Below are 22,712 nucleotides of genomic sequence, written 5' to 3'. Positions count from 1 at the left end.
GTCATCATGGATTCTCTCCAGTGTGCCCTGGGCACATAGGCGCTGTGTGCTGTATGGTGGTGCCATATACCAACCAGGGCAGGAATGTTGGCACCTGTCCAATAGTCATTCCTCTTGCTTTTGCTGCAATATGGCGGAGCGCACCACCTCTGCAGTAATAGAGGCTGACAAGTGTCCTGCATATATAAAAGAGGCATGCCAGATGGTCACTTTCCCAGACTCCTTTGTAACCAGGACTAGCCATATGACCCAGTTCTGCCAGAAGGACTCAAGTGAAAGTATTTTTAGAGAGCTCCTGGGAAAGATTTTTCTCCCTGATAAGAGAGAAACATGAAAAACTGACTCTCTTGCAGCTCTGGTTGCCTTCTTCTTCCTGATAAGGTTGTGATGTTTGCAAATAAGGCAGCTATTTTGGAACCATGAGGTAAAAAACCTGGGGATGCAAGTGAAGCTGTCTGAGGATGCTGAGACTGATGATGGAAAGAGATCACATCTTTGATGACATCATTGAGCAACTGCGTGGAACTTGGAACAGAACTTCCTACTTTTAGAATTGTTTTATCATATGGAACTCTCTGAAGCTACAAGCCTTCTAATGGTCTGGGGGTTGTCAGTGCAGGTTTAAGAAGGATGTTTAACTAAAGATTAAAGCCTTTTGGAAGAAAGATGTTAGATAAAGGGGAGGCTGACAACATTCACATGTGTAAAACCTCATTCTGTATTAATACTTGTGCTTAGTTGCTCAGTCGTGTCTTACTTTGCGACCCCAGGGACTGTAACCCACCAGGCTCCTCTGTCCATGGGGATTCTCCAGGCAAGAATACAGGAGTGGGCTACCATTTCCTTCTCCAGGGGATATTAATACTTAGCAACCTCAAAAATATTCTTGCAAGCTTCGCCCCCTACCCCCCCTCCCCCGGAAATTCCTGATCTCCTGGAACTTAACCTTCCATCTCAAGGTATGCCACAGTTATCAGGGGTCTGGGTAACAAGAAGATTGGGACCTGTAACTCCTAAAGGAATATGGTGTCTGGAGTCTTTAGCAAAAGAGCGTCTAAACCTTCTGTCTGTTTTCTGTGCTGTGTGCCTAGTTGCTCAGTGGTGTCTGACTCTTTGCAACCCCATGGTCTGTAGCCCACCAGGCTCCTCTGTCCGTGGGATTTTCCAGGTAATAGTACTGGAGTGGGTTGCCATTTCCTCCTTCAGGGGATCTTCCCACCCAGGGACTGAACCCTTGTCTCCTGCATCTCCTGCATTGGCAGGGAGATTCTTCACCACGGAACCGCCTGGGAGGTGATCTCTGTGTTTTCTACCTCATACCGAAGGGGGCAGGTCACTCTTGTAGATTTACTATCTTGAAACCAAATGTGGGAGTGGTTTTGTTTGACAGAGGGCACTTCAAGGGACCAGCCCACTGTAGCCTCCTTTTGTTTCCTGTTTGGGCAACGTTTGAAAGTGGTTGGACTAAATTTCCATTTTTACCTTGTTTTCTTTCACACATGCTAAGCTTGGGAGAAAGGAGGCAGAGACAAGCACTGGCATTTATCCTCAGAGGATAATACATTCTGAACAGTAGTTTATCCTGGAACACTGACCCCTGAGGCAGGTCATGGCTCATGGTCAGTCCTGATGGGTGCCCAGGGCCTGTCTGGCTCCCAGGATCTTCTTCTCAAAGTGTTAAGAGCATGCCCTGAACATCTGTGACTTTTCTCAGGAATGCATTCTAATTCTTGAGTGAGGAGACCAGTGGGTAGTTGAGGGGATATTGAGGGAGAAGAGCTCATAAATCAGAAATTGAACATGGTTTTCTCAACTATGCATCTGGTGCTATTATGAAGTATAAAGAAAGGGAGAAGGATTCTAGTATTAATACATACACACCTATGCAGGTGATTGTTAATATGTACAATAGCTATAAAAGACATATGACTGAAACAAAATTCACACAAAACTGAGCTGTGAGTATAATTTATTCATATTCTTACATAGAAATTTATTATACAGGCAATAGAAAAGAATACAAATGCCCCCTAAGAAAATCAATAAAATATTTGCTAAAATTGTTAGGATAATACTTAGTAACAAAAATAGCTTGAGAAAATGAATACTATTTAGACAACTTAGAAGGTTTGAAACTGTTCCTGTTTGCAAGTCTGTGTGTGGGCATGGGAAGAAAGTCAGCCCGCGAGGGCTTCAGTGTGAAGATGGGCTTGGAGACACAAAGAGGCTCTGGTTCGCTTAGCCATGCCCAGGGTCTCCAGGGCTGGTGATCTTTGGTCTGCTTGCTTTTTTTGTCTGTCCCCTCTGAACTCCTATTTCTCAAATTCCCTAACAAAAGAGATTTTTCAAACACTGAAAATTTAGTTTTTTTCACAGAAATGTACATGACTCTATGACAGTTGCAAAGTCATGGTTTCGAAAGATCACAGGGTTTTTAAATTGAAACAGTGTTTTCCTGAGAAAATGAAAAAGTGAACTTTTCCCTAAAATAATTGTGGGTTTACTTCCCTTCTGTTCCTATAGTTTGCACTGACTACTTCAAACTCAAAGAAGAAAAAACCTTTAAGATTCCAGTTTCACTTTCCAATCCTCTAAAATTCTGAAGCTTCCCACTGCTGTATTCAGCATGTTAGGTTATAGAATCTTTACAGGACTGAGAGCTTACACAAACAAAGCACCACTGGAGGCTTCTTTATCCATATTTCTTTTTGGTGGTTCAAATACCATTGGTTTTTGAGTGAGAATATTGTAAGTGTTTAGAAAATAGTGAATTTTTTTTAAAGTAAGAATTAAGCAACTTCTAAGCACTCAGAAGCAATCTGACACTAACTTTCAGTCTTTGTAATACATGACATCCTTAGATGAATTGAAAATGTGGCTTTAAAGGGCCCTTGGATGTTGATGATTTGATATTTGATCCCCTGTTTTTGTGGCCTTTACAGAATCAATTTAGGGAATAAAATGAAAATAGCTATGCTGATTATTTTAGAAAAATTTAACTTTTCTTTAATATCTAGGAACTTTATAGCCAGGCTTTATAGCCAGGAACTTCTTTTATTTTACCTCACTGAAAACAAATCCATTCTCACAATAAAAAGATAATAAGCTACCTAAAAAAATCCTTTGCAATAACCAAGAAAAGTGATAATACGGGATAATTTTGATGGATGGGATCCCATTGTCCCTCCTGCAGCTCTGCCAGCCTGAAACAAACCCACTGTCTCCTGTAAGAGAATGCCACACACGGGGGACAGCGTGAAGGCTGTTCTGTTGAGGACCTGGGGAGGGAGCTCAGTGATGGGCCCTGTGATGTTGACCACAGTTGTAATGAGTAACTTGCATTGATTTTAAATCTGCCCAATGGCTTGTCTGCGAATTGTAGGCTGACTTTGATTTTGTGACTGTGAATTCCATTCACTTAAGGCTTATAAAGATTATAAGAGATTGGTTTTATAGAGATTAATTTTTAATTAATACTGTTAACCTCATGTACAGTCAAACACCAAGAATATCAATAAATATCAATAATTAGCTTTGGTCTTCCTTCCTCTTTCTGTTGGAACATTCTGACTCTATAAGTATAGTACAGTCTTAGCGCCAATGCCCCACTAGGGTTTAAAATTCCACAGCCAGAGGACATCACCTTGGTGTGTCTTGTCACTTGTTCAGGGATGTTCTGGAGTCTGAAGGAGATACAAAGTGAGCATAAGAGCAGATCACTAATGGTTTAGTATGAAATTTGTTACTAGTAAAAACAACAGTTTTGAAGCTCTGGAAGTCAATGGGGCAGCTCGTCAGAAATGACTTGTGACCATCCACGGCTGTGGATGGGGGTTGCGTTCACAAAGGCCCTTGAACCGTCCTTTTCCTGGATTGTAGGTAGAAGATGCGGTTTTCCTCAGGATAAGTGACTTTACTGATGGGCATCTTGTAGATGTTGGGGTTTTTTGTGGTCAGCAGGAGGAACAGTAGTGTGGCTAAACAGAAGGGCCAGGTACCAGATGGCAATCCGACCTGCAGAAAGAGACAAGCCACACACTTCTTTAAGATCCTGTTGGAAAGCTAACTTGCACAAAGCACAGGCTTCACACCACTGTCATTCAGCTCAGGAGATAACTCTCTGGAGGCACGACTCTGGACTCCGCTTGTCCCCATGGAGACTGAGTCTAAGATCTCAGGACATTCGGCTCCTAAAATGTCAGCATGCACTCCTTAGGGATGATGCATGCCCTGCCCTCCCTCTTACACAGTCAGACTTCCTGCGAATGTGCACATTCCAGCGAATGTGCAAAGATGACACTTAGCCCCTAGAGATGATACTTAGCAACCACCAACAGTTCCCGACCACTCATCACGTCCATGAGGCTGTCTTTGATGACTTCAGCTCTCTCTCCCCTTGGCCTCTGCCCAGACCAGGTCTTGGAATCTATTTGCTTTACTTCTTTTTGTTTCATCTCTCAAACAGACTCTAAACTCCTTGAGGGTAGCTCCTCCTTCTGTGCATCCATGACAACTCAAGCAATTCTGAGCATACATCATGTACTTGATTAGGTTTGGCCCTATAGACTCCCCTGCCACCAACCCGGGTGTGATGGTACCCAAACTTGACTGCACGTCAGAATCATCTGGAAGAGTTTAAAAAAAACACAGATAACCAAGCATCATATAAGATCTACTCTACCAGAAATGCCAAGGTACAGGGCCCGAGGATCGGGCTTTTTCACAATCTCCCTAGCTGACTCCGTTCTGTAGCCTGCCCAATTCTGGCTCACAGGCCAAGGTCTGTGAACTTTTGTTGGGGTGTGAAGGGCCCCCCAAGCTCTAAGGCATCTCATCATGCCTGTAACAGGGCTTTGACATTCCACCATAAAGATAACTGTGTATCCAGAAGGACCCTCCCAGGTCAGCTCTCTGTGTTGCTGTGAAGAGGACTAGATGCGGTCCTGCCCCACTGGCAGCCATGACCACGTCTGTATGGATGGGCAGTTACCAGGAACTGGCCTGGCATCCCCTGCACTGGTGGGTGAGGAAGAGAACTGAGACGTGGGGGGCCCCAGAGCAGCCGGGGGTACTGGGCTCCTCAGGGGAGGGGAAGGAGAAAGTCAAAGGGCTGAACAGTACTGAAAAGGAAGGAGAAGTGGCCAGAGGCACTTAATAGGTGATGATTTTGCTTATTAAATAATTTAGGACAGGGGTCTGAAAAAGTCTTACTGATGACCGACTGGGGATTTTTTTTTTAAAGACTAAGGGTATGAAAAAAAGTCTTGGCTTAATTAAAAAGAAATCTGGATCTTTAGCCAATTATCCTTTTCTTTCCTTTTCTGATTTCTCAACCTCTACATAGTCCCAGCTTTCTGTTTAAGTAAAAGATATTCTAAAGTCAACTTTTTGACACTCAGAGTTAAAGTATGGACTTGATAATATACATGCTAAGTTTCACTTCTTTAAGACAAACAATCTGATATTTTTAGCAAGCCTGGCGATTATAGTTTGGGCTAAGGTTTACTGTGATGCTGGAGGGTAAATGAGGACAGGTGGGTCCAGAAGATGGACTACAGTGATTATCTGTCAAGCATCCTGCCCTGGGACGCCATTGAGGTGGACTTCAGGAGGGTTTCTGTATCATTGAAAAATGACCAATCACACGGATGAGAAAGTGAGATTAGAGCAAACTTACCACGGCCATCACGTGTGACATGCTGGCTCCCAGGTAGGCAGTGAACAGGGCTAGGAGAAAGAAAAGGGAAAGAAAGAGTGCTTGGACTCCTTTCAATATAAATCCCTGGAATGTAAACTTGTGCATTTTACCAGTGAGCCCAGCACCCTGGTGACAAGTCTGAGCTTAGAGTCAGCAGCTCTGGGTTTGCATCCAGGCTCCACCCCTTAGGAACTTGGAGTCTCCACTCAAAGCCCCCGTTTCCTCACCTGTACAAGGGGGTAATGGAAACCTTGCTCTCAAGAGTTGATGTGAGTGTGAAAGAGGGTAATGCTTGGGCTTAGCACACATTAAGTACTCAAGAAAGGTAGCTTTTCTGTGGTACTATTTACTTTTTTTGCTGTTATTGCTAATATAATACTTAAGGAAAAGGCCTTCCATAGTAAATACATGTCCCCATTATTTTACCCAAGCATAATTAAAATGAAACTTATGAATGTTCCTTGAAGTAACATACAATCTCACGGCATCTGAGATTCTCAGATCAATGGTTAGAAATCACAGCTTAAAAAACCCATGGTATATGTATATAGAAGGAGATAGTAACTCAGAAATCAGCAGAAACTGACCACAGACCTGGATTCCTCTTTGTATGAACATTTTCCCTAAAACCGTTAAGGTCGGCATACATGTCAATGAGTTAACATCCTGTGTTTTTATTTACTTTGAGCATGAATTTTTGAGAGTAGGTAATTTGAATACAGAGGATGAGATGGCTAGATGGCATCACCGACACGATGGATGTGAGTCTGAGTGAACTCTGGGAGTTCGTGATGGATAGGGAGGCCTGGCGTGCTGCAATTCATGGGGTCGCAAAGAGTCGGACACGACTGAGCGACTGAACTGAACTGAACTGACTGAATTTGAGTATATGTATGGCCTTCAATGTAAAATAACAGAAACAAAGAGCTCAGCTAACTAACTCTCAATTCTTGGGTCCAAGGAAACTCAGGGAAGCCCTTAGGGTTCACAGAGACCACCTGAAGAATGACCTTCTTATAATGGCCACATGGCCAACTGGGCCACCCACACTCACCATATGGTCTTCATGTCCATCAAGAAACACATCTGCTACTTGGGGGAGTTGGGTGGGGTGGTGGGAGAGACTCTATGATCTTTTCCTTTACTATAGATTTCCATCCTTTTATTGATATTTTATCTTTTTATCCTGATGTTTTTTGTTCAATATTATACCTAGTTCTTTCACATGTCAAGTGTCTCATGCTAACAGGAAAGGCTCATCTTTGGAAATGGTCTGGGCTTCAAATCGCAGCTCTGCCATTTTGTTTGTTAGACAACAAGTCACTGAACTAGGAATCTAGTTTCATTGTCTGTAAAAAGGCAGCTGGAAGAGGTTCTTTATAGGGAGTAATGACTCTCAAATGAAATTATGTACTTTCACAAGCAGCAGCTATAAACTCATCTCTGTCATCATAGAAAAGGAGGTACTGCTCTGAGCAGAAGGGTTGGAAGATTTTCTCTGCTTGGCTTGGATAATTTCATCCCCACCCTCCCCATTTAGTTCATTCATTCATTCAAGAAATATTCACTAGCCATTGGCTAAGTATGGAGACGCCCTGACCCTGCTCTCCTGAGCACCGGCTCTTTTATGACACGCCCCTGAGCACATGAGTCCTCACTGCATTTCTCTCCTAGGAGTACAGTAGCTTCATACCTATCAGCACCCTGTTGGTGCTTAAGCTCTTTCAATTCCATGTTGCTTTTCTTTCTATAGTAAGAGTATCAGACTAGCTAATAGTTGTTGCCCATCATTAAGATGAGCTGAGTTGGGCTGGAAAAGCCTTAAAGTAGAGGTGAAGTTCTGGACATCGTGGTTTGGAGGTGATGCCCCTAACAGTGTGTTCAGTAGCTGAGGGAGAGAAAAGGCCCTCTGCTTCCCTCAATGGAAGGGAAGACTGAATCCCAGTTCTTCACAGACAACATCCCTCCCCACAGACCTCCATATGAAAGTCCTACGATGATAACGCAACCTGTAAGAAGAGATCCAAAATGTGTTTACAGTTTGCAGTGAGAAAATAACAAAATTGAGGAGTTCTCTGGCTGTGCAATTTCTGGCTTAGGGGCACAGGGAAGGCAGATATACCAGGCTTCTATCAGAGACTCCCATGTTGCTTCCTGACAAAGCCACAGGAGTTAATAAAAGAGGAGCTCTATGATAAATGTCTTTATTTATTTACCTTGGCTGACAAGTTTGATCTTTTGTTTGGTGATATGGGCAGGCAGAAACTTGCTGTGTATTTTACTGTGAGATCTGCTTTACAAGAGGGACTGGAGGTCTGTCTCAAAAGTTTACATCCGAAGATAAAAAGGACTGAGGACTGTGCCCAGCGTGGATGGAACAGCGCTCCCCCACGCTGCCAGTGGCACGGCAAATTCACACGGCCTCTGTCGGGTGCATTTGGCATCTGCTGAAAATACGGGGAGCTAGGATTTTGGCACCAGTGTCTGGGCTCTTAACTAATTCTATACTGACTCAACCACTGAACTAATAAAGGAAATCTGGATCTATCCAAAGGAAGGTAGGTATAATAGATAAAATGAAGGCCCTCAAAGATGTCCACGTCCTGATCCCCAGAACTTGTGATATGTTACCTTACATGGCAAAAGGGACTTTGCGGCTATGATAAAGTTAAAGATTTTGAGATAGGGGATTAACCTTAGCCAAGTAGATCCAATGTAATCATGAGGTCCTTATAAGAAGGAGGCAGGAAATTTCTATCTAGGGAGTAGGATGAAGTGTTTTCACCTGCTTTATACTCTTCTGTATTGATTGAATTTTTGTTTGTTTTGTACAACAGTCCTGTACTACTATAAAATTACAGACAGAAAATAATGAAAATATCTCAGCTTTGGGGAAACACATTTGTAAACATCTTTGTCTTCTCCTTTTCCATAATCTGTGAAAAGACCTTCATAGACCTTATCAGCAACTTCTGCGACCAAGACAGTTTTTGCTTGATCTTTAAGGATGTGCTCAGACTGTCCATACACTGGCCCAGACCCTGCTTTGCAACAACTGGAATTCCTCCTCTTACTTTTTAGGACTTACAGAAAAGCCACCCTTTCTAGGAGGTGCTTTTGGATGATTCTGAATTGTATTTCCCCCAGGGACTCCTGGCCTGTGAGTCTCTTGGTTCTGCATCATGTGGTCCCCACGGGCTTCTCTCTCTTACTTGCCTGGCTTCTGCTGTCTGTACACAGGAGCCACCTAGGATCTAAAGCTTCTGAACCCCTAGCTCTTCCTAGTACTGTCTGGATTGTACTACGAATGTTTAGTACATATTTTCTACTGCTACCAATAGAGAAAAAATACTGGTTTGCACCTGAGATAAAGGTTTGAAACCTCAGACTCATCTCAGAATAAAAGGGTTTATCCCACGTGAGCTCAGGAGGCCACATAATCTGTCTCTACTTTTCTCCTTTGCCCTAAGCTTGTAAACAAGTGAGCAAAAGGTTTGACACGGCTAGTAGGTGAAACAGTTATGTAACTATAAAGAAACTGACAAAATAACATGTGAATGGCAACTCCAGAGCATCTGAGTTCTGTTAATCTTACTACAGCATCAGATAATCAAAATTGAATAAAGCCTTAGAAATCCTTGGTCCTATCCCACATCCTGCCCAATGCAAGAACTCACTCCAAATCCTGCCTGACATGTGGCCCACCACGTTAATAATGGCTGGATTGATTAATGGTGATAAATCCAGCCATTATTGGATTAATGGTGATAAATCATCCAACTAATGATTGATTAGTTTGGTGATTAACTGAATCTTGGCAAATATTTCCATGAGACTACAGAAACTCTTGCTTGTTCCAATATCCTTCCACTCCTTTGTCCCCCAGGAAGGATCATTCCTTTCATTCTAGCATATTATCTTACATACTTGTAACTTGTGTTGAATTAGGGATGCTGGAAGCTATGGGTGAATAAGCCACCCCTTGCAATGGCCTGGGAAATGCATTAGCTTTTCAAATCTGAAGCACTTGAGGTCTGTTTTTACCTAAGGGCTTGAATGGTACTGAAGGAAGGGAGAGTAGCGTAGTGGGAGTAACTCTGGAAGTTGTTAGCAAGTATGGACTCTGGGTTTACATCTACCCCTAATGGATGCCTTTCAGTGCATCACTTTCTCTGCTCTTAGAACTCCAACAGTAAAACGAGAAGGATGTCATGGAGCTCTCCAGAACCCCTTCTAGCTCTGACAGCCTGAGTCTGGCCTGGAGCTCGGAAAGGATTAATATTACAGGTCTCAAAATGTGGTCCCCAGAGGAATAGCATCAGCACCGCCTGGCACCTTGTTAAAAATGCAAGCTCCTCCCCTGCCTCCCCGGCCGGCTCTAACAGACAATGAGTCCGGGACCGGGGCTAGGCCCCAGAAATCTGGGTTTTAACAAGGCTTCCAAGAGATTCTGATGTTTGCTCCCGTTTGAGAGCAGCCATATTAATGTGATTCTCTAAGGACCCGTTAATACCACCAGACTTGCCAGGAGAACTGGCTGTATTTAGCTTGTTTCCTTTCAGTTTCTTGGGTCAAACAATTAGTATGAAGAACATAGAGAAGTTGTTTGTATCCCCCACCAAATACATATTGTAAAATGGTTAATATGACCCAGCAGGCTCTCCAGTCTTCAACATGAGCAGTGAGGTAGGCAGAGCAGACCTGGGTCCTCCCTGAGAGGGGAGGCCCATTGCCCTGGTGACACACTTAGCAGGTATCAGGGGCTCACACTAGAACTCCAGCTGTAGTTTCTCACACAGTCCTTTCTTATTGTTTGTTCTGGATTTTGATACCACAGTCACGAGCAACTTTCCCCACGTTCAGGGAATACTCACCACAGGCAAGAGCCAGGAGGTGGGTTTGCCAGGTGAGTGCCATGAACGTTCCTCCAACTGCAATGCAAGCTAGAGAGCTGTTGAAGCCCCAGAGTCCAGCGTAGATGTCCTCAAATGGAGCTGAAAGACTGAGTCCTATTAGGGAAGACAGGAGGGGTCAGAGCTTTGGACTAAAGGCAGGATGTTCTGGAAGGAGCCTGGGGGTGGGGAAGGCATCTGAGAACTCCCACTGGTCCCTTGGAAGCAGGCCTTCAAGAAAGGTCTGGAATGTAGAAGATACCTGAGACAGCAACTGGGCGGAGGCAGTGCTCAGTATCTGGGAGCAAGTCTGACACTCACCTGCTATTATCCCCAGCAAGGACCCGATTGCAGCGTGCAGGCACATGAGTGGGGAGGAGAGGAGGATGGCGCCTAGGAAGATGCCCCCTGTCCACGGATTATCGCAGCCATATATCTGACCCACACCCACAGGCAGGGACTTCAGCAGCTGAGGAAACGATTTAGAAAACACGGCCATTAAAATGACTGGACAGAAACCCATAGGATACCCACAAACACAGTGCAATGTCATTTTAGATTTAGCGTATCTTATCTTTCAAGATCAGAGTTACTAACATTTACAATTCTCTCTTGCTCTACAGAAAAGTCTCAGTCGCTTTACCCCAGAGACCCACCAGCTCTCCCTGCTGCACGCTGGGCCCTCCTTCTCCAGATCCCTTCGCTCGCTGGCTCTGTGGCCTGCACCGACACCTAGTTTTGGTCGCTGATAAGCTCCCGATGTGGGGTTCCTGCTCCCCACTGTGAGGATCAGCCACACCTCCCAGCGAGGATGGTAGGGACCACCTCTTACACTTCTATTCTCAACTCTCCATCAGTTCTCAGGCCAATACATCAATGCATCTCTATGGTCAATAGAAGTATTATTACTCCCTTGCAATTCAGCTGTCAGTGCTACGGTCAGAGATCCAAAGTCAGATTATCTTATGAACAGCTCAGAAGCAATTACTGGCAGGTTCATGAATCAGGACCATATTTACATTTCTGTTGCTAGTGAGAACATTCATTAATTAAATTTTTTATTTTTTAAAATTTATTTATTTATAATTTTATCTTACAAATTAATTAAAATTCTTTTAATTTATTTTTTAATCTTTTTTTTCAGAGAGCATGTATTAATTTAAACCAAGATAGCTTGTTTCAGTTATCAACAACTGTTAGTCCTTAGAACACAAAAATATATTTAAATATCTTAATTATAGCTTTCTGGCTGAGTTCTGAACTCAGATAATGTGTTCACAGAATGGGAGTTCTTAAGAAGAAGGCACAAGGTTTTATTCAAGCTAACAAATGGTTTAAATTAAAATAGCTATGTAGGGTTAATAGCTTCTGTATTGGGCAGTTTTAGACAGCTCAACTAATGCTACTTTTTTCACGGGTAATCCTGATAAATTTTTAAATTTTCCTTCTGAGTTATTTCCAAATACTTCCATTCATTTTCTGTACAAAAGCTAAAGAAAAGGCTATTTGAACTCCTCACGCTTTCACTGCCCAGCAAAGAGGACAGCAGAGGGGTTTAATAACCTGAGAGCAGGAAAGGCAGTCTCTTGACACTAAAAAATGTAAGGTTGATCTTCTTCTGATTTCAAATGTTTTCTTTATTTTTTAATACTTGAGAAAACTTAGACAACATTATTAAATAAACACCAAGACAAAGAGCTGGAATTTTATTTGGGTCAAGCAGGCTTTTAAAAAATAGTACTATCCCTATACATATTTATATTTACAGCATACATCCTAAGAGAATGGTTCTCAAACTCTGGCCCACATCACTGTTTGGGGAACTTGTTAAAACAGATTCCTAGACTCCACCCCAATGATTATGATTTAGGGAGTGTGAGATGGAACTTGTGTTAATATTTAAAAAACAATGACTCTGATGCCCCTAAAGCTCAAGAAATCTGAATTACTGTACATATTTTAGGAGATCCACCATAAGAAAAAGCAAAATAGAGAGGTTCTGAGATGGGATCTAACAGTGAGCAACCAGTTCTTTTGATTGGGGAAGGTAAGTCAGGGAGGACAGAACCCCAGGCTGCCGGCCCCTGCCTCAAGGGCTGGCCCCTGTCAGATACCCTGCCCCTCCAAAATAAGGGCAAAGTTTGGAACAAAGTGTCAGGATTCCAGTGGAGCTATACTTTGGAGTTAGCACTGCAGGTGTTAGGAAAAGAGTAGGAAAAGTTAGTTTTGACCACATAGTCCTTTAAAAAAATCCCTTAGAACTCAAAGATTTGGAGTAGAACGAATAAGCTCTTAGACAGCAAGACAAAGTGGCAAGGGTACTCAAGAGCTGAGTCTCGTAAGGTCTGATGTCCACCAACAATTAACCAGGAAGTGTCTTCCAGAGCCCAGGGGAGGCGGAACGGGATATAAGAAGATCGCGTATCTTACCTGCAGGGCACTGAGGTCAGGCCAGGTGACATTGGGAACTGAGGTGACAGGTGTGATCAAGGTGCTTGGGAAAAATGGATTGTAATGTCCCGTGGCAGAAAGGTACATTGACAACGCCATATTGAAGGGCAGAGTGAAGACAGGCAGGTCCCATTTGCTCAACACGGAGTTCAACGCGCTTGAGAAAAGTGGACTAAAAACAACAACAGAATAGAATGGAGGAACATGCATGTGACAAGCCACACTGATAAATGGAATATCTATGCTATAGAGGGGCTTTTTTTTTTCATTAGCAAATATGTCCTTAAAGTGTTGTGTTGGCAAACTTTTGACAGGAAAAAAAAAATACTCAAACCCAAACACACCTGGAATAAATCCTGTCATAAATAATTCTTACATAAAGTAAAAAGTTGGAGAAGGCAATGGCACCCCACTCCAGTATTCTTGCTTGGAAAATCCCATGGACGGAGGAGCCTGATAGGTTGCAGTCCATGGGGTCTCTAAGAGTCGGACACGACTGAGCGACTTCACTTTCACTTTTCACTTTCATGCATTGGAGAAGGAAATGGCAACCCACTCCAGTGTTCTTGCCTGGAGAATCCCAGGGACGGCGGAGCCTGGTGGGCTGCCGTCTCTGGGGTCACACAGTCGGACACGACTGAAGTGACTTAGCAGCAAAGTAAAAAGTCAACTCTCAGCTTATTTGGCTTGTGGAAAATTATGCTCTGGGGTTGCTCACAATGAGTTATAAGTCTAGGTTTAAAAATATTTTTGATTGGGTCGTTTATTTTTCTGGAATTGAGCTGCAGGAGCTGCTTGTATATTTTTGAGATTAGTTCTTTGTCAGTTGCTTCATTTGCTATTATTTTCTCCCATTCTGAAGGCTGTCTTTTCATCTTGCTTATAGTTTCCTTTGTTGTGCAGAAAATTTTAATTTTAATTAGGTCCCATTTGTTTATTTTTGCTTTTATTTCCAATATTCTGGGAGGTGGGTCATAGAGGAACCTGCTGTGATTTATGTTGGAGAGTGTTTTGCCTATGTTCTCCTCTAGGAGTTTTATAGTTTCTGGTCTTACGTTTAGATCTTTAATCCATTTTAAAGAACTAAACAGACATTTCTCCAAAGAAGACATACCGATGGCTAACAAACACATGAAAAGATGCTCATCATCACTCATTATCAGATCAGATCAGTCGCTCAGTCGTGTCCAACTCTTTGCGATCCCATGAATCACAGCACGACAGGCCTCCCTGTCCATCACCAACTCCTGGAGTTCACTCAGACTCATGTCCATCGAGTCAGTGATGCCATCCAGCCATCTCATCCTCTGTCCTCCCCTTCTCCTCCTGCTCCCAATCCCTCCCAGCATCAGAGTCTTTTCCAATGAGTCAACTCTTCGCATGAGGTGGCCAAAGGACTGGAGTTTCAGCTTTAGCATCATTCCTTCCAAAGAAATCCCAGGGCTGATCTCCTTTAGAATGGACTGGTTGGATCTCCTTGCAGTCCAAGGGACTCTCAAGAGTCTTCTCCAACACCACAGTTCAAAAGCATCAATTCTTCGGTGCTCAGCCTTCTTCACAGTCCAACTCTCACATCCATACATGACCACAGGAAAAACCATAGCCTTGACTAGATGAACCTTTGTTGGCAAAGTAATGTCTCTGCTTTTGAATATACTATCTAGGTTGGTCATAACTTTCCTTTCAAGGAGTAAGCGTCTTTTAATTTCATGGCGGCAGTCACCATCTGTAGTGATTTTGGAGCCCAGAAAAATAAAGTCTGACACTGTTTCCACTGTTTCCCCATCTATTTCCCATGAAGTGGTGGGACCGGATGCCATGATCTTTGTTTTCTGAATGTTGAGCTTTAAGCCAACTTTTTCACTCTCCACTTTTGCTTTCATCAAGAGGCTTTTGAGCTCTTCTTCACTTTTTGCCATAAGGGTGGTGTCATCTGCACATCTGAGGTGAATGGTATTTCTCCCGGCAATCTTGATTCCAGCTTGTTTCTTCCAGTCTAGCATTTCTCATGATGTACTCTGCATAGAAGTTAAATAAACAGGGTGACAATATACAGCCTTGACGAATTCCTTTTCCTATTTGGAACCAGTCTGTTGTTCCATGTCCAGTTCTAACTGTTGCTTCCTGACCTGCATACAAATTTCTCAAGAGGCAGATCAGGTGGTCTGGTATTCCCATCTCTTTCAGAATTTTCCACAGTTTATTGTGATCCACACAGTCAAAGGCTTTGCCATAGTCAAGAAAGCAGAAATAGATGTCTTTCTGGAACTCTCTTGCTTTTTCTATGATCCAGTGGATGTTGGCAATTTGATCTCTGGTTCCTCTGCCTTTTCTAAAACCAGCTTGAACATCAGGAAGTTCACGGTTCACATATTGCTGAAGCCTGGCTTGGAGAATTTTGAGCATTATTTTACTAGCGTGTGAGATGAGTGCAATTGTGCAGTAGTTTGAGCATTCTTTGGCATTGCCTTTCTTTGGGATTGGAATGAAAACTGACCTTTTTCAGTCCTGTGGCCACTGCTGAGTTTTCCAAATTTGCTGGCATATTGAGTGCACCCTTTCATAGCATCATCTTTCAGGATTTGGAATAGCTCAACTGGAATTCCATCACCTCCACTAGCTTTGTTCATAGTGATGCTTTCTAAGGCCCACTTGACTTCACATTCCAGGATGTCTGGCTCTAGGTCAGTGATCACACCATCGTGATTATCTGGGTCGTGAAGATCTTTTTTGTACAGTTCTTCTGTGTATTCTTGCCATCTCTTCTTAATATCTTCTGCTTCTGTTAGGTCCATACCATTTCTGTCCTTTATCGAGCTCATCTTTGCATGAAATGTTCCTTTGGTATCTCTGATTTTCTTGAAGAGATCCCTAGTCTTTCCCATTCTGTTGTTTTCCTCTAAATGCAAATCAAAACCACAATGAGGTACCATTTTACACCAGTCAGAATGGTTGCGATCCAAAAGTCTACAAGCAATAAATGCTGGAGAAGATGTGGAGAAAAGGGAACCCTCTTACACTGTTGGTGGGAATGCAAACTAGTACAGCCACTATGGAGAACAGTGTGGAGATTCCTTAAAAAACTGGAAATAGAACTGCCTTATGACCCAGCAATCCCACTACTGGGCATACACACCAAGGAAACCAGAATTGAAAGAGACACATGTATCCCAATGTTCATCGCAGCACTGTTTATAATAGCCAGGACATGGAAGCAACCTAGATGTCCATCAGCAGACGAATGGATAAGAAAGCTGTGGTACATATATACAATGGAGTATTACTCAGCCATTAAAAAGAATACATTTGAATCAGTTCTAATGAGGTAGATGAAACTGGAGCCTATTATACAGACTGAAGTAAGCCAGAAAGAAAAACACCAATACAGTATTCTAACGTATATATATGGAATTTAGAAAGATGGTAGCAACAACCCTGTATGTGATACAGCAAAAGAGACACAGATGTATAGAACAATCTTTTGGACTGTGGGAGAGGGCGAGGGTGGGATGATTTGGGAGAATGGCATTGAAACATGTATAATATATAAGAAACTAATCGCCAGTCCAGGTTCGATGCAGGATACAGGATGCTTGGGGCTGGTGCACTGGGATGACCCAGATGGATGGTATGGGGAGGGAGGTGGGAGGGGGTTCAGGATGGGGAACACATGTACACCCGTGGCGGATTCATGTTGATGTATGGCAAAACCAATACAATATTGTAAAGTAATTATCCTCCAATTAAAATAAGTAAATTTATATTAAAAAAATAAAAAAGAAAAAAAATATTTTTAAGTATTTAAGACAGATGAAAAGAATATTGTTTAAGCAGCTAAAAGCCCCTGTATAAACTACTTGATCACGTGCCCTTCCCTCCCCACCAGAGGCAGCCTCAGTCTTCAACTTAGTACTGGAAGAAAAAGACTGTAGACTCAGGAGGGCAGAGGTTTAAGTCCTTGAGCAGTTGAACTGTGTGACCTTGGGCAAGGAGGTACCCTCAGTTTCCTTGCCTGTAAACTGGGATATCAGATTAGATGGTCTCTGGGCCCTTTTCATTCCCTCACTTGTGGACCCAATCAAGGAGCCATGGCTTTGACGTTAGAACCCCCCAGTTTTCCTGAACTCGGGGGAGGGTGTGGGTGACCCTGTGCAGTGATCCCTCTGGTCCTTGAACCTCGTCTTCAGAACAGGTGGGGAGTTTCTCCTGAGGAGGTTGGCTGTGCCGGCAGGTTCTCCTGCACGCACCTGTGGCCGCAGCCAGGGTGGGCACGCTGTCCGTGGTTGGCTGTGTGTATGCAGCCACACATCTCATGTGTGTGGAGCCACACATCTCGTGTGTGTGGAGCCAGCATTTTATATTTTGAATCTATCATAGTAAGGAGGAAATGTTTGCTTAAAAAATGATTTAAGACAGTGTCAATATAGAAACCAGTTTGAAGGACTTATGAGGGAATGGAATTTAGTAAAGAATTGCTTTGAGGGGGACAGGGGCAGGTGGGTAAGGGGGGTTACATAGGGACAGTGGTTCTCAGAGTGTGGTCCCTGGATCAGCCACCTCAGCACCACCTCGGAACTTGTTGAGATGCAGATTCTCAGGCCCCATCCCAGATGGACTGAATCAGGAAGCCTCAGGGAGGGAGCAGTAGTCCATGTTTTAACTGGCCCTGTAGGTGGTCTTGAAAGTGTGCATGTTTGAGGACTCCTGATGGTGGAGAGTGCTTCTCAACTTTGGTTGTACTTTAGAATCCTCCAAGAGCCTTCAAATCCCCAGTGTCCTGGAAACTCCCCAAACCAATTATATCAGAACGTTACTGTGGGGGTGGGGGGGGGGAATGTGGGGTGGGGGGGATGAGGTGTGAGGGGAAGCCACGTGCATCAGTATGTTTGAACGCTTCCTGTTTCCAATAGGTATATCCTGAATCTAAATAAAAAAGATAATTTTCTAGAAATTGCCATATATATAACATAAAATTTACCACTTAAACCATTTTAAGACGTTCAGTTTAGTGGTACAAAGTATGTTCACACTGTTATACAACCGTCACCACCATCCGTTCACGGAATATTTCTCATCTTACAAAACAGAAACCCTGTGCTCAGTAGGTAATAACTCCCCCCACCCCCTCCTGGCCCTTAGACAATTTTTTTTTTTTTTCAAAAAGGCATTTTGAAAACCAGGTACAACTTACCACGTCATGGACATAGCAGATACAGGGAATAACAGCCACCAGAAATAGTTTCCCTTGTCGGAATAGATGGCCATGAGGATTCCCACCAGGGTAGCGTTGTAGCCCTGGAGCCCCGCTGTAATGGCGGACCTGTGGGCGAGAGGCACAGCTTGGACACCTCCCGGCGGATGTTGGCTGAACGTGCCCGTGAATATCACTTCTAACTTCCAGGTAATATTTACATTTGAAAAAGAGATTATATTTAGGGTTTTATTGCAAAGTCTCTAGAAACCAAATGCTAATCAAAGCATGAAACAGTAAAATATACATGGATAACGTACAAATGCGCATATAGAACAACCCCTACAGAGGCAACATGCCTAAGGGGTAGAGAAAAGGAAATCAGCAAGCCAACGTAGTCTGTTTCTTTCTAGCCTTTCCTTCCAAAATTTATTATTTCTTTTGAATCATTAGGGTCTCTGACTTGAATAGAGCTTTTATTTGAAACTCTTCCCTAAGCCTGATTTCCTTGCTGAGAGGTGTAAGATTCTTGAAATGTAAATTCAGCTCCACAGTGTCTTTGATTTTATCAACACAAGTCTTCCAACTTAGAATATACTTTCATCTTCTTCCACTTTGTTGTTTCCAGATATACATTTCCAAATTATTACAAAGAAAAACAATCCCTTTTACTTGGCAAATTATTCCATTCAACTATATGCATCTTTAGCACCTAATTTTTTTTTGGGGGTCCCTTTCTTCCCAGCATTTAACCTTACTTCCAAATGTTGTCCTATGGATTAAGTTTTTACTCCTGGCTAAAATGGTACCTTTTCATAACTGGGGACTAAAATTTATCTCTCTGGAAGCTGAACTAACCTTTTCACTGTCCAGGAAGAATGAATTTGATAAACTAAGCATGGAACTAAGATATAATGGGATTAGTGGAATTATTAAGCCACTAAAACTTTTCCTGAATTCATATGCATTTTTTTGTCCAAATAAATAAAATGCTGATGATAAATAATTGATCAATCATTGAAGTAGACTCCCTTTGGACTGTAGGGTCTTATACCTTAGTTATTATTTATAAGAATTACTTATAGCTTAATTCTGGTCACATGTATTGCCAAAAGGATCTGGCTGCTTATTCGGGTACTATGAATAAGAGGCTATAAATGATTTCCTGATTGCTGACTAAAGGCAAATATAAAGCATTCTGTGGAATAAAGGTTGATTCTCCAGGGAGGGTGGGGCTTTATCACTGTTGCCCAGGGTCACTGGTTGGCTCCTGTGTTCTCAAGCAAGAAGCAGAGGCTTGGAGGGACATGCCTACCTGTCCTGGCTGAGTAACAGGGCCGTCAGGGTGGAGACCACTGTTCCCACACAGCCATTGAGTGCACACCAGGGATTCTGGACCAGGAGTCCCACCAGAATCAGGATTCCACTTATGGGGTTGCTGACAAACACAACTTGGGATATCCCCCGAAGAACCCAGTCGACGAACTGCAGAGCCTGGGGTTTGTCTGGAAGAGATGAGATGGGCAGAGCTAAGGAAATGGTGGGGCAAATGGGGCTCCTTCCCGAGTCTCCTTCCCAAGCCTACCCTGAGCAAAATCCCCTCAGAACAAGGTGAGGCTAACTTTGGATATTCCTTGAAACTTTTTCTCTGAACGCTTTCCCCTTTAGTGACCCCCAGATCCTTGGAAGCATCCAGATCTGCTTTAGTGACACCCAGATCCTCTTTCTGCTCAGTCCACAATGTCCATACTAGAACCCCAGTTCCAGAAAGCATTGAATGGACTTATTTAGTATGCTTAGAGGTTTACACCCTTAAGCCAAAGGAATGAATCACCAAGAGTAAAATTTCAGTTTTTAAGCACCAAAATTACAAGGTGGAACTAGGTGTCTTCCTCGGACATGAACAGGACCACTGTCTCCATTAAAAAGAAAAAGAATGGAAGAAGGTCTCAGGTTAGAAGATAAAAAGTTTTAAAAAAATGGAAAGAAAAGCAATACAAGATAGGGGAGTATAACTGAAGATTTTAGTAGAAGAACCAGCAAACCATCTCCCCCAACGCCACTTCTCCAAGGTGGCGTAGATACCTTTAAGCCAGTTGGCAAATTCTTTCATGTCACCAGTGATATAGCCAAGTGCCTTGGGGAGGCATCTTCTGCCTCGACCTTGTGGAGCCTGATTTCCACCCTGGTCCAATTTAACTGCAGTGGGGTTGTCATCCATGGATGTCTCTTCTGGCTCCTTGAGGAAAGAACGGAGCTCATGAACAATCTTAATGTAGAGCCCTTTGGACTGGCCAGTGTGGGGTTTGACCACAGTAGCCACACAGGATGAGTTTGAAGGCACTTCATCTGGACCATGACAATCCCACGGAACTAAGAAAGCACCATTTTCCTCTTGAAATATTGTCAGGAAGATCATTATCAAAACCCAAGCCCCAGGCTACTTTTGTCATCACTGTTTTTAATGTCACCATGAGAAGGTTCTGGTCTTTAATTTCATAAGGTTCAGTTTCTAGCTCAATGAATATTTATTGAGCACCTATATCCTACACTCAGAGCTCAGTCTAGTGGGAAAAAAATTAAAAATAGTTAATTTCAACACAATGAGTCAGAAAATGATACAGAAATAGCTACAATCAAGTACTTAACCTTTTTGCTCCAATGAAAGGAGCCAGATGTCAGGTTACAAAATGATGCTCACTAATGCAGACCAACCAGCTACTTTCTAAGACAAGCAGCCATTTTAGATTCAATTTTTATTTTACAAAAACAGGCTTTGTTTTAAAAGTTTGAAAGAGAAGAAATGTTTACAAGACAGTTTGTGTGTGTTGATATAGCCTAAGAACTGTGCCCTGCCCCACCACAGAATATTCACTCTCCAAATCAGAGATTACGTCCTGACTACATCTTCACATCAGGTAGCTGCTTCATATATTCTTTATTTTTGAAATTGTTATTTAAGTGTTTAAATAACACTTAAGTGTTTATTTAAGTGTTTAAATGAGCAAAATAGTTAAATAAATGAAATGTGCAAATGGACATAGATTTGGGACTATACATTTATATACATAATATATACATTATATATTTAGTATGTTCACTAAAATATTGAGAATTTGGGCTATATCATTTAAAAATATAATTTACTAAATCTAAACTAGAAAAAAGACTGGCAAAATAATCTTCCACAAAGATATAGAAAATGGAAAAAGTGGAAGTGGGCTAGCTGTTGAAAACCAAAGAATTACAACTTAAGAGCTGTACACTGTAAGAGTGTACAGGGCATACTTACAGTAAGCATGCCTCAGGGAAATACTAACAGTATGACCATAACTTGTGCTCACTACAAGACTCTTCACTTCTCATGTTGAGTGTGCAATAACAAAGCATTAGCATCATCAAAATATTGTACCCTGTAGACAAAAGTGAAGGTTTCATGGTGCTGATGGCAGATATAAAAGAGTACTAATGATGTCATCCCAGAGGTAGGCAAAGGGAGAAAGACCATGGCAAAACCACTTTGAGTTTGCAAGAAAAGCAAAGAGCACAGCCAGGCCAGTGTGCAGGAGGGGAACACCAAAACCATCAGACCCCAGGGGGCACAAGTGTGGAATGCTGAAGCCACAGGCACGTAAGACGTGACCAAGGAAATACCCAAAACCCATGCGGTTAAACCAACTCGTCTTCTCCCTGCAACCAGGCTGTGAATAAGGGTTTCTCATGCCTATTTTTGGCCTCACTGTTCTTCCATTTACCATACCCAACAAAAAGCTATTAAAGCCCAATTAACAGGTAATAAAAGTTATGACTTTTAAAGTTTTTATTTTTTGCAATTCTGATTTCAGTTTTGGCTTCTATTAATCCCAGTACAAAAATCCATGTAACTCATTTTTTATTGAGTCAAGATTGTACTTCAATTGTATTAATTCACTGCCAAATAACCATTCTGCTTTTAAACGATGGCCAGCAATTCCACAAAGTAGAGGCTGTTTATGCAATGCATTCTAGACCAAGGTCATTTTGGTTTGGCAAAATAGTGATAGAAACCAGCATTTGTGAGACTTCCAATGAAGCTTGGCATTAAGAGATTCTTAAACTAAAAACTGCTGGAGGACAGGAACCAAATCTAAGTCTATGTGGAGCTCAGCTGGCCTGAAGTTAAACAATGAAAACCTTTTGAATTGTTAAGAAATTATGAAAAATTTGGGTTTTATTTCATAATCTAACTGATAGCTATCATTTATTTTCATTTATCTCTCTTTAAACATCGTAACTGAAGGTATTGCTTGGTAAGCCCTTTCCTTAGCTATCGTGACCCCGTTCTCAAAGTCACACATCCTATGAGAGGCATCAGGCTCCAGTCCAGACATTGACAAGAAACTGCCTTGAGTTTCTGCAACTGGGTAGATCCAGCTCTACAGAGGCAGCACTGAATGAAAAGATTAAAGTGGGCGTTTTCTATTAAGTACAGAAGCAAGTA

General features: G+C 42.5%; 1 protein-coding gene across 5 annotated transcripts in view; it reads right to left on the bottom strand.

Annotated features, from left to right (window-relative positions):
- Nucleotides 1-1,952: 1,952 nt before the first annotated feature.
- The window catches only part of LOC133237693 (urea transporter 1), a 56,279-nt gene continuing 35,519 nt past the window's right edge, over nt 1,953-22,712 (bottom strand). For all 5 annotated transcript variants that reach the window (XM_061400053.1, XM_061400056.1, XM_061400052.1 and 2 more), the window contains 8 exons: nt 20,318-20,471; nt 19,548-19,737; nt 18,233-18,361; nt 13,021-13,213; nt 10,912-11,059; nt 10,573-10,707; nt 5,678-5,727; nt 1,953-4,014 (listed from right to left, as the gene is read on the bottom strand). In XM_061400053.1, the coding sequence (XP_061256037.1) occupies nt 3,841-4,014; nt 5,678-5,727; nt 10,573-10,707; nt 10,912-11,059; nt 13,021-13,213; nt 18,233-18,361; nt 19,548-19,737; nt 20,318-20,471 (1,173 nt within the window). In that variant the 3' untranslated portion in view covers nt 1,953-3,840. The remainder of the gene's footprint in view (nt 4,015-5,677; nt 5,728-10,572; nt 10,708-10,911; nt 11,060-13,020; nt 13,214-18,232; nt 18,362-19,547; nt 19,738-20,317; nt 20,472-22,712) is intronic.

The sequence above is a fragment of the Bos javanicus genome, chromosome 24 (genome assembly GCF_032452875.1).
Source record: "Bos javanicus breed banteng chromosome 24, ARS-OSU_banteng_1.0, whole genome shotgun sequence".
NCBI classification, from domain to species: Eukaryota; Metazoa; Chordata; class Mammalia; order Artiodactyla; family Bovidae; genus Bos; species Bos javanicus.
This window is presented reverse-complemented; position numbering and strand designations above follow the sequence as displayed.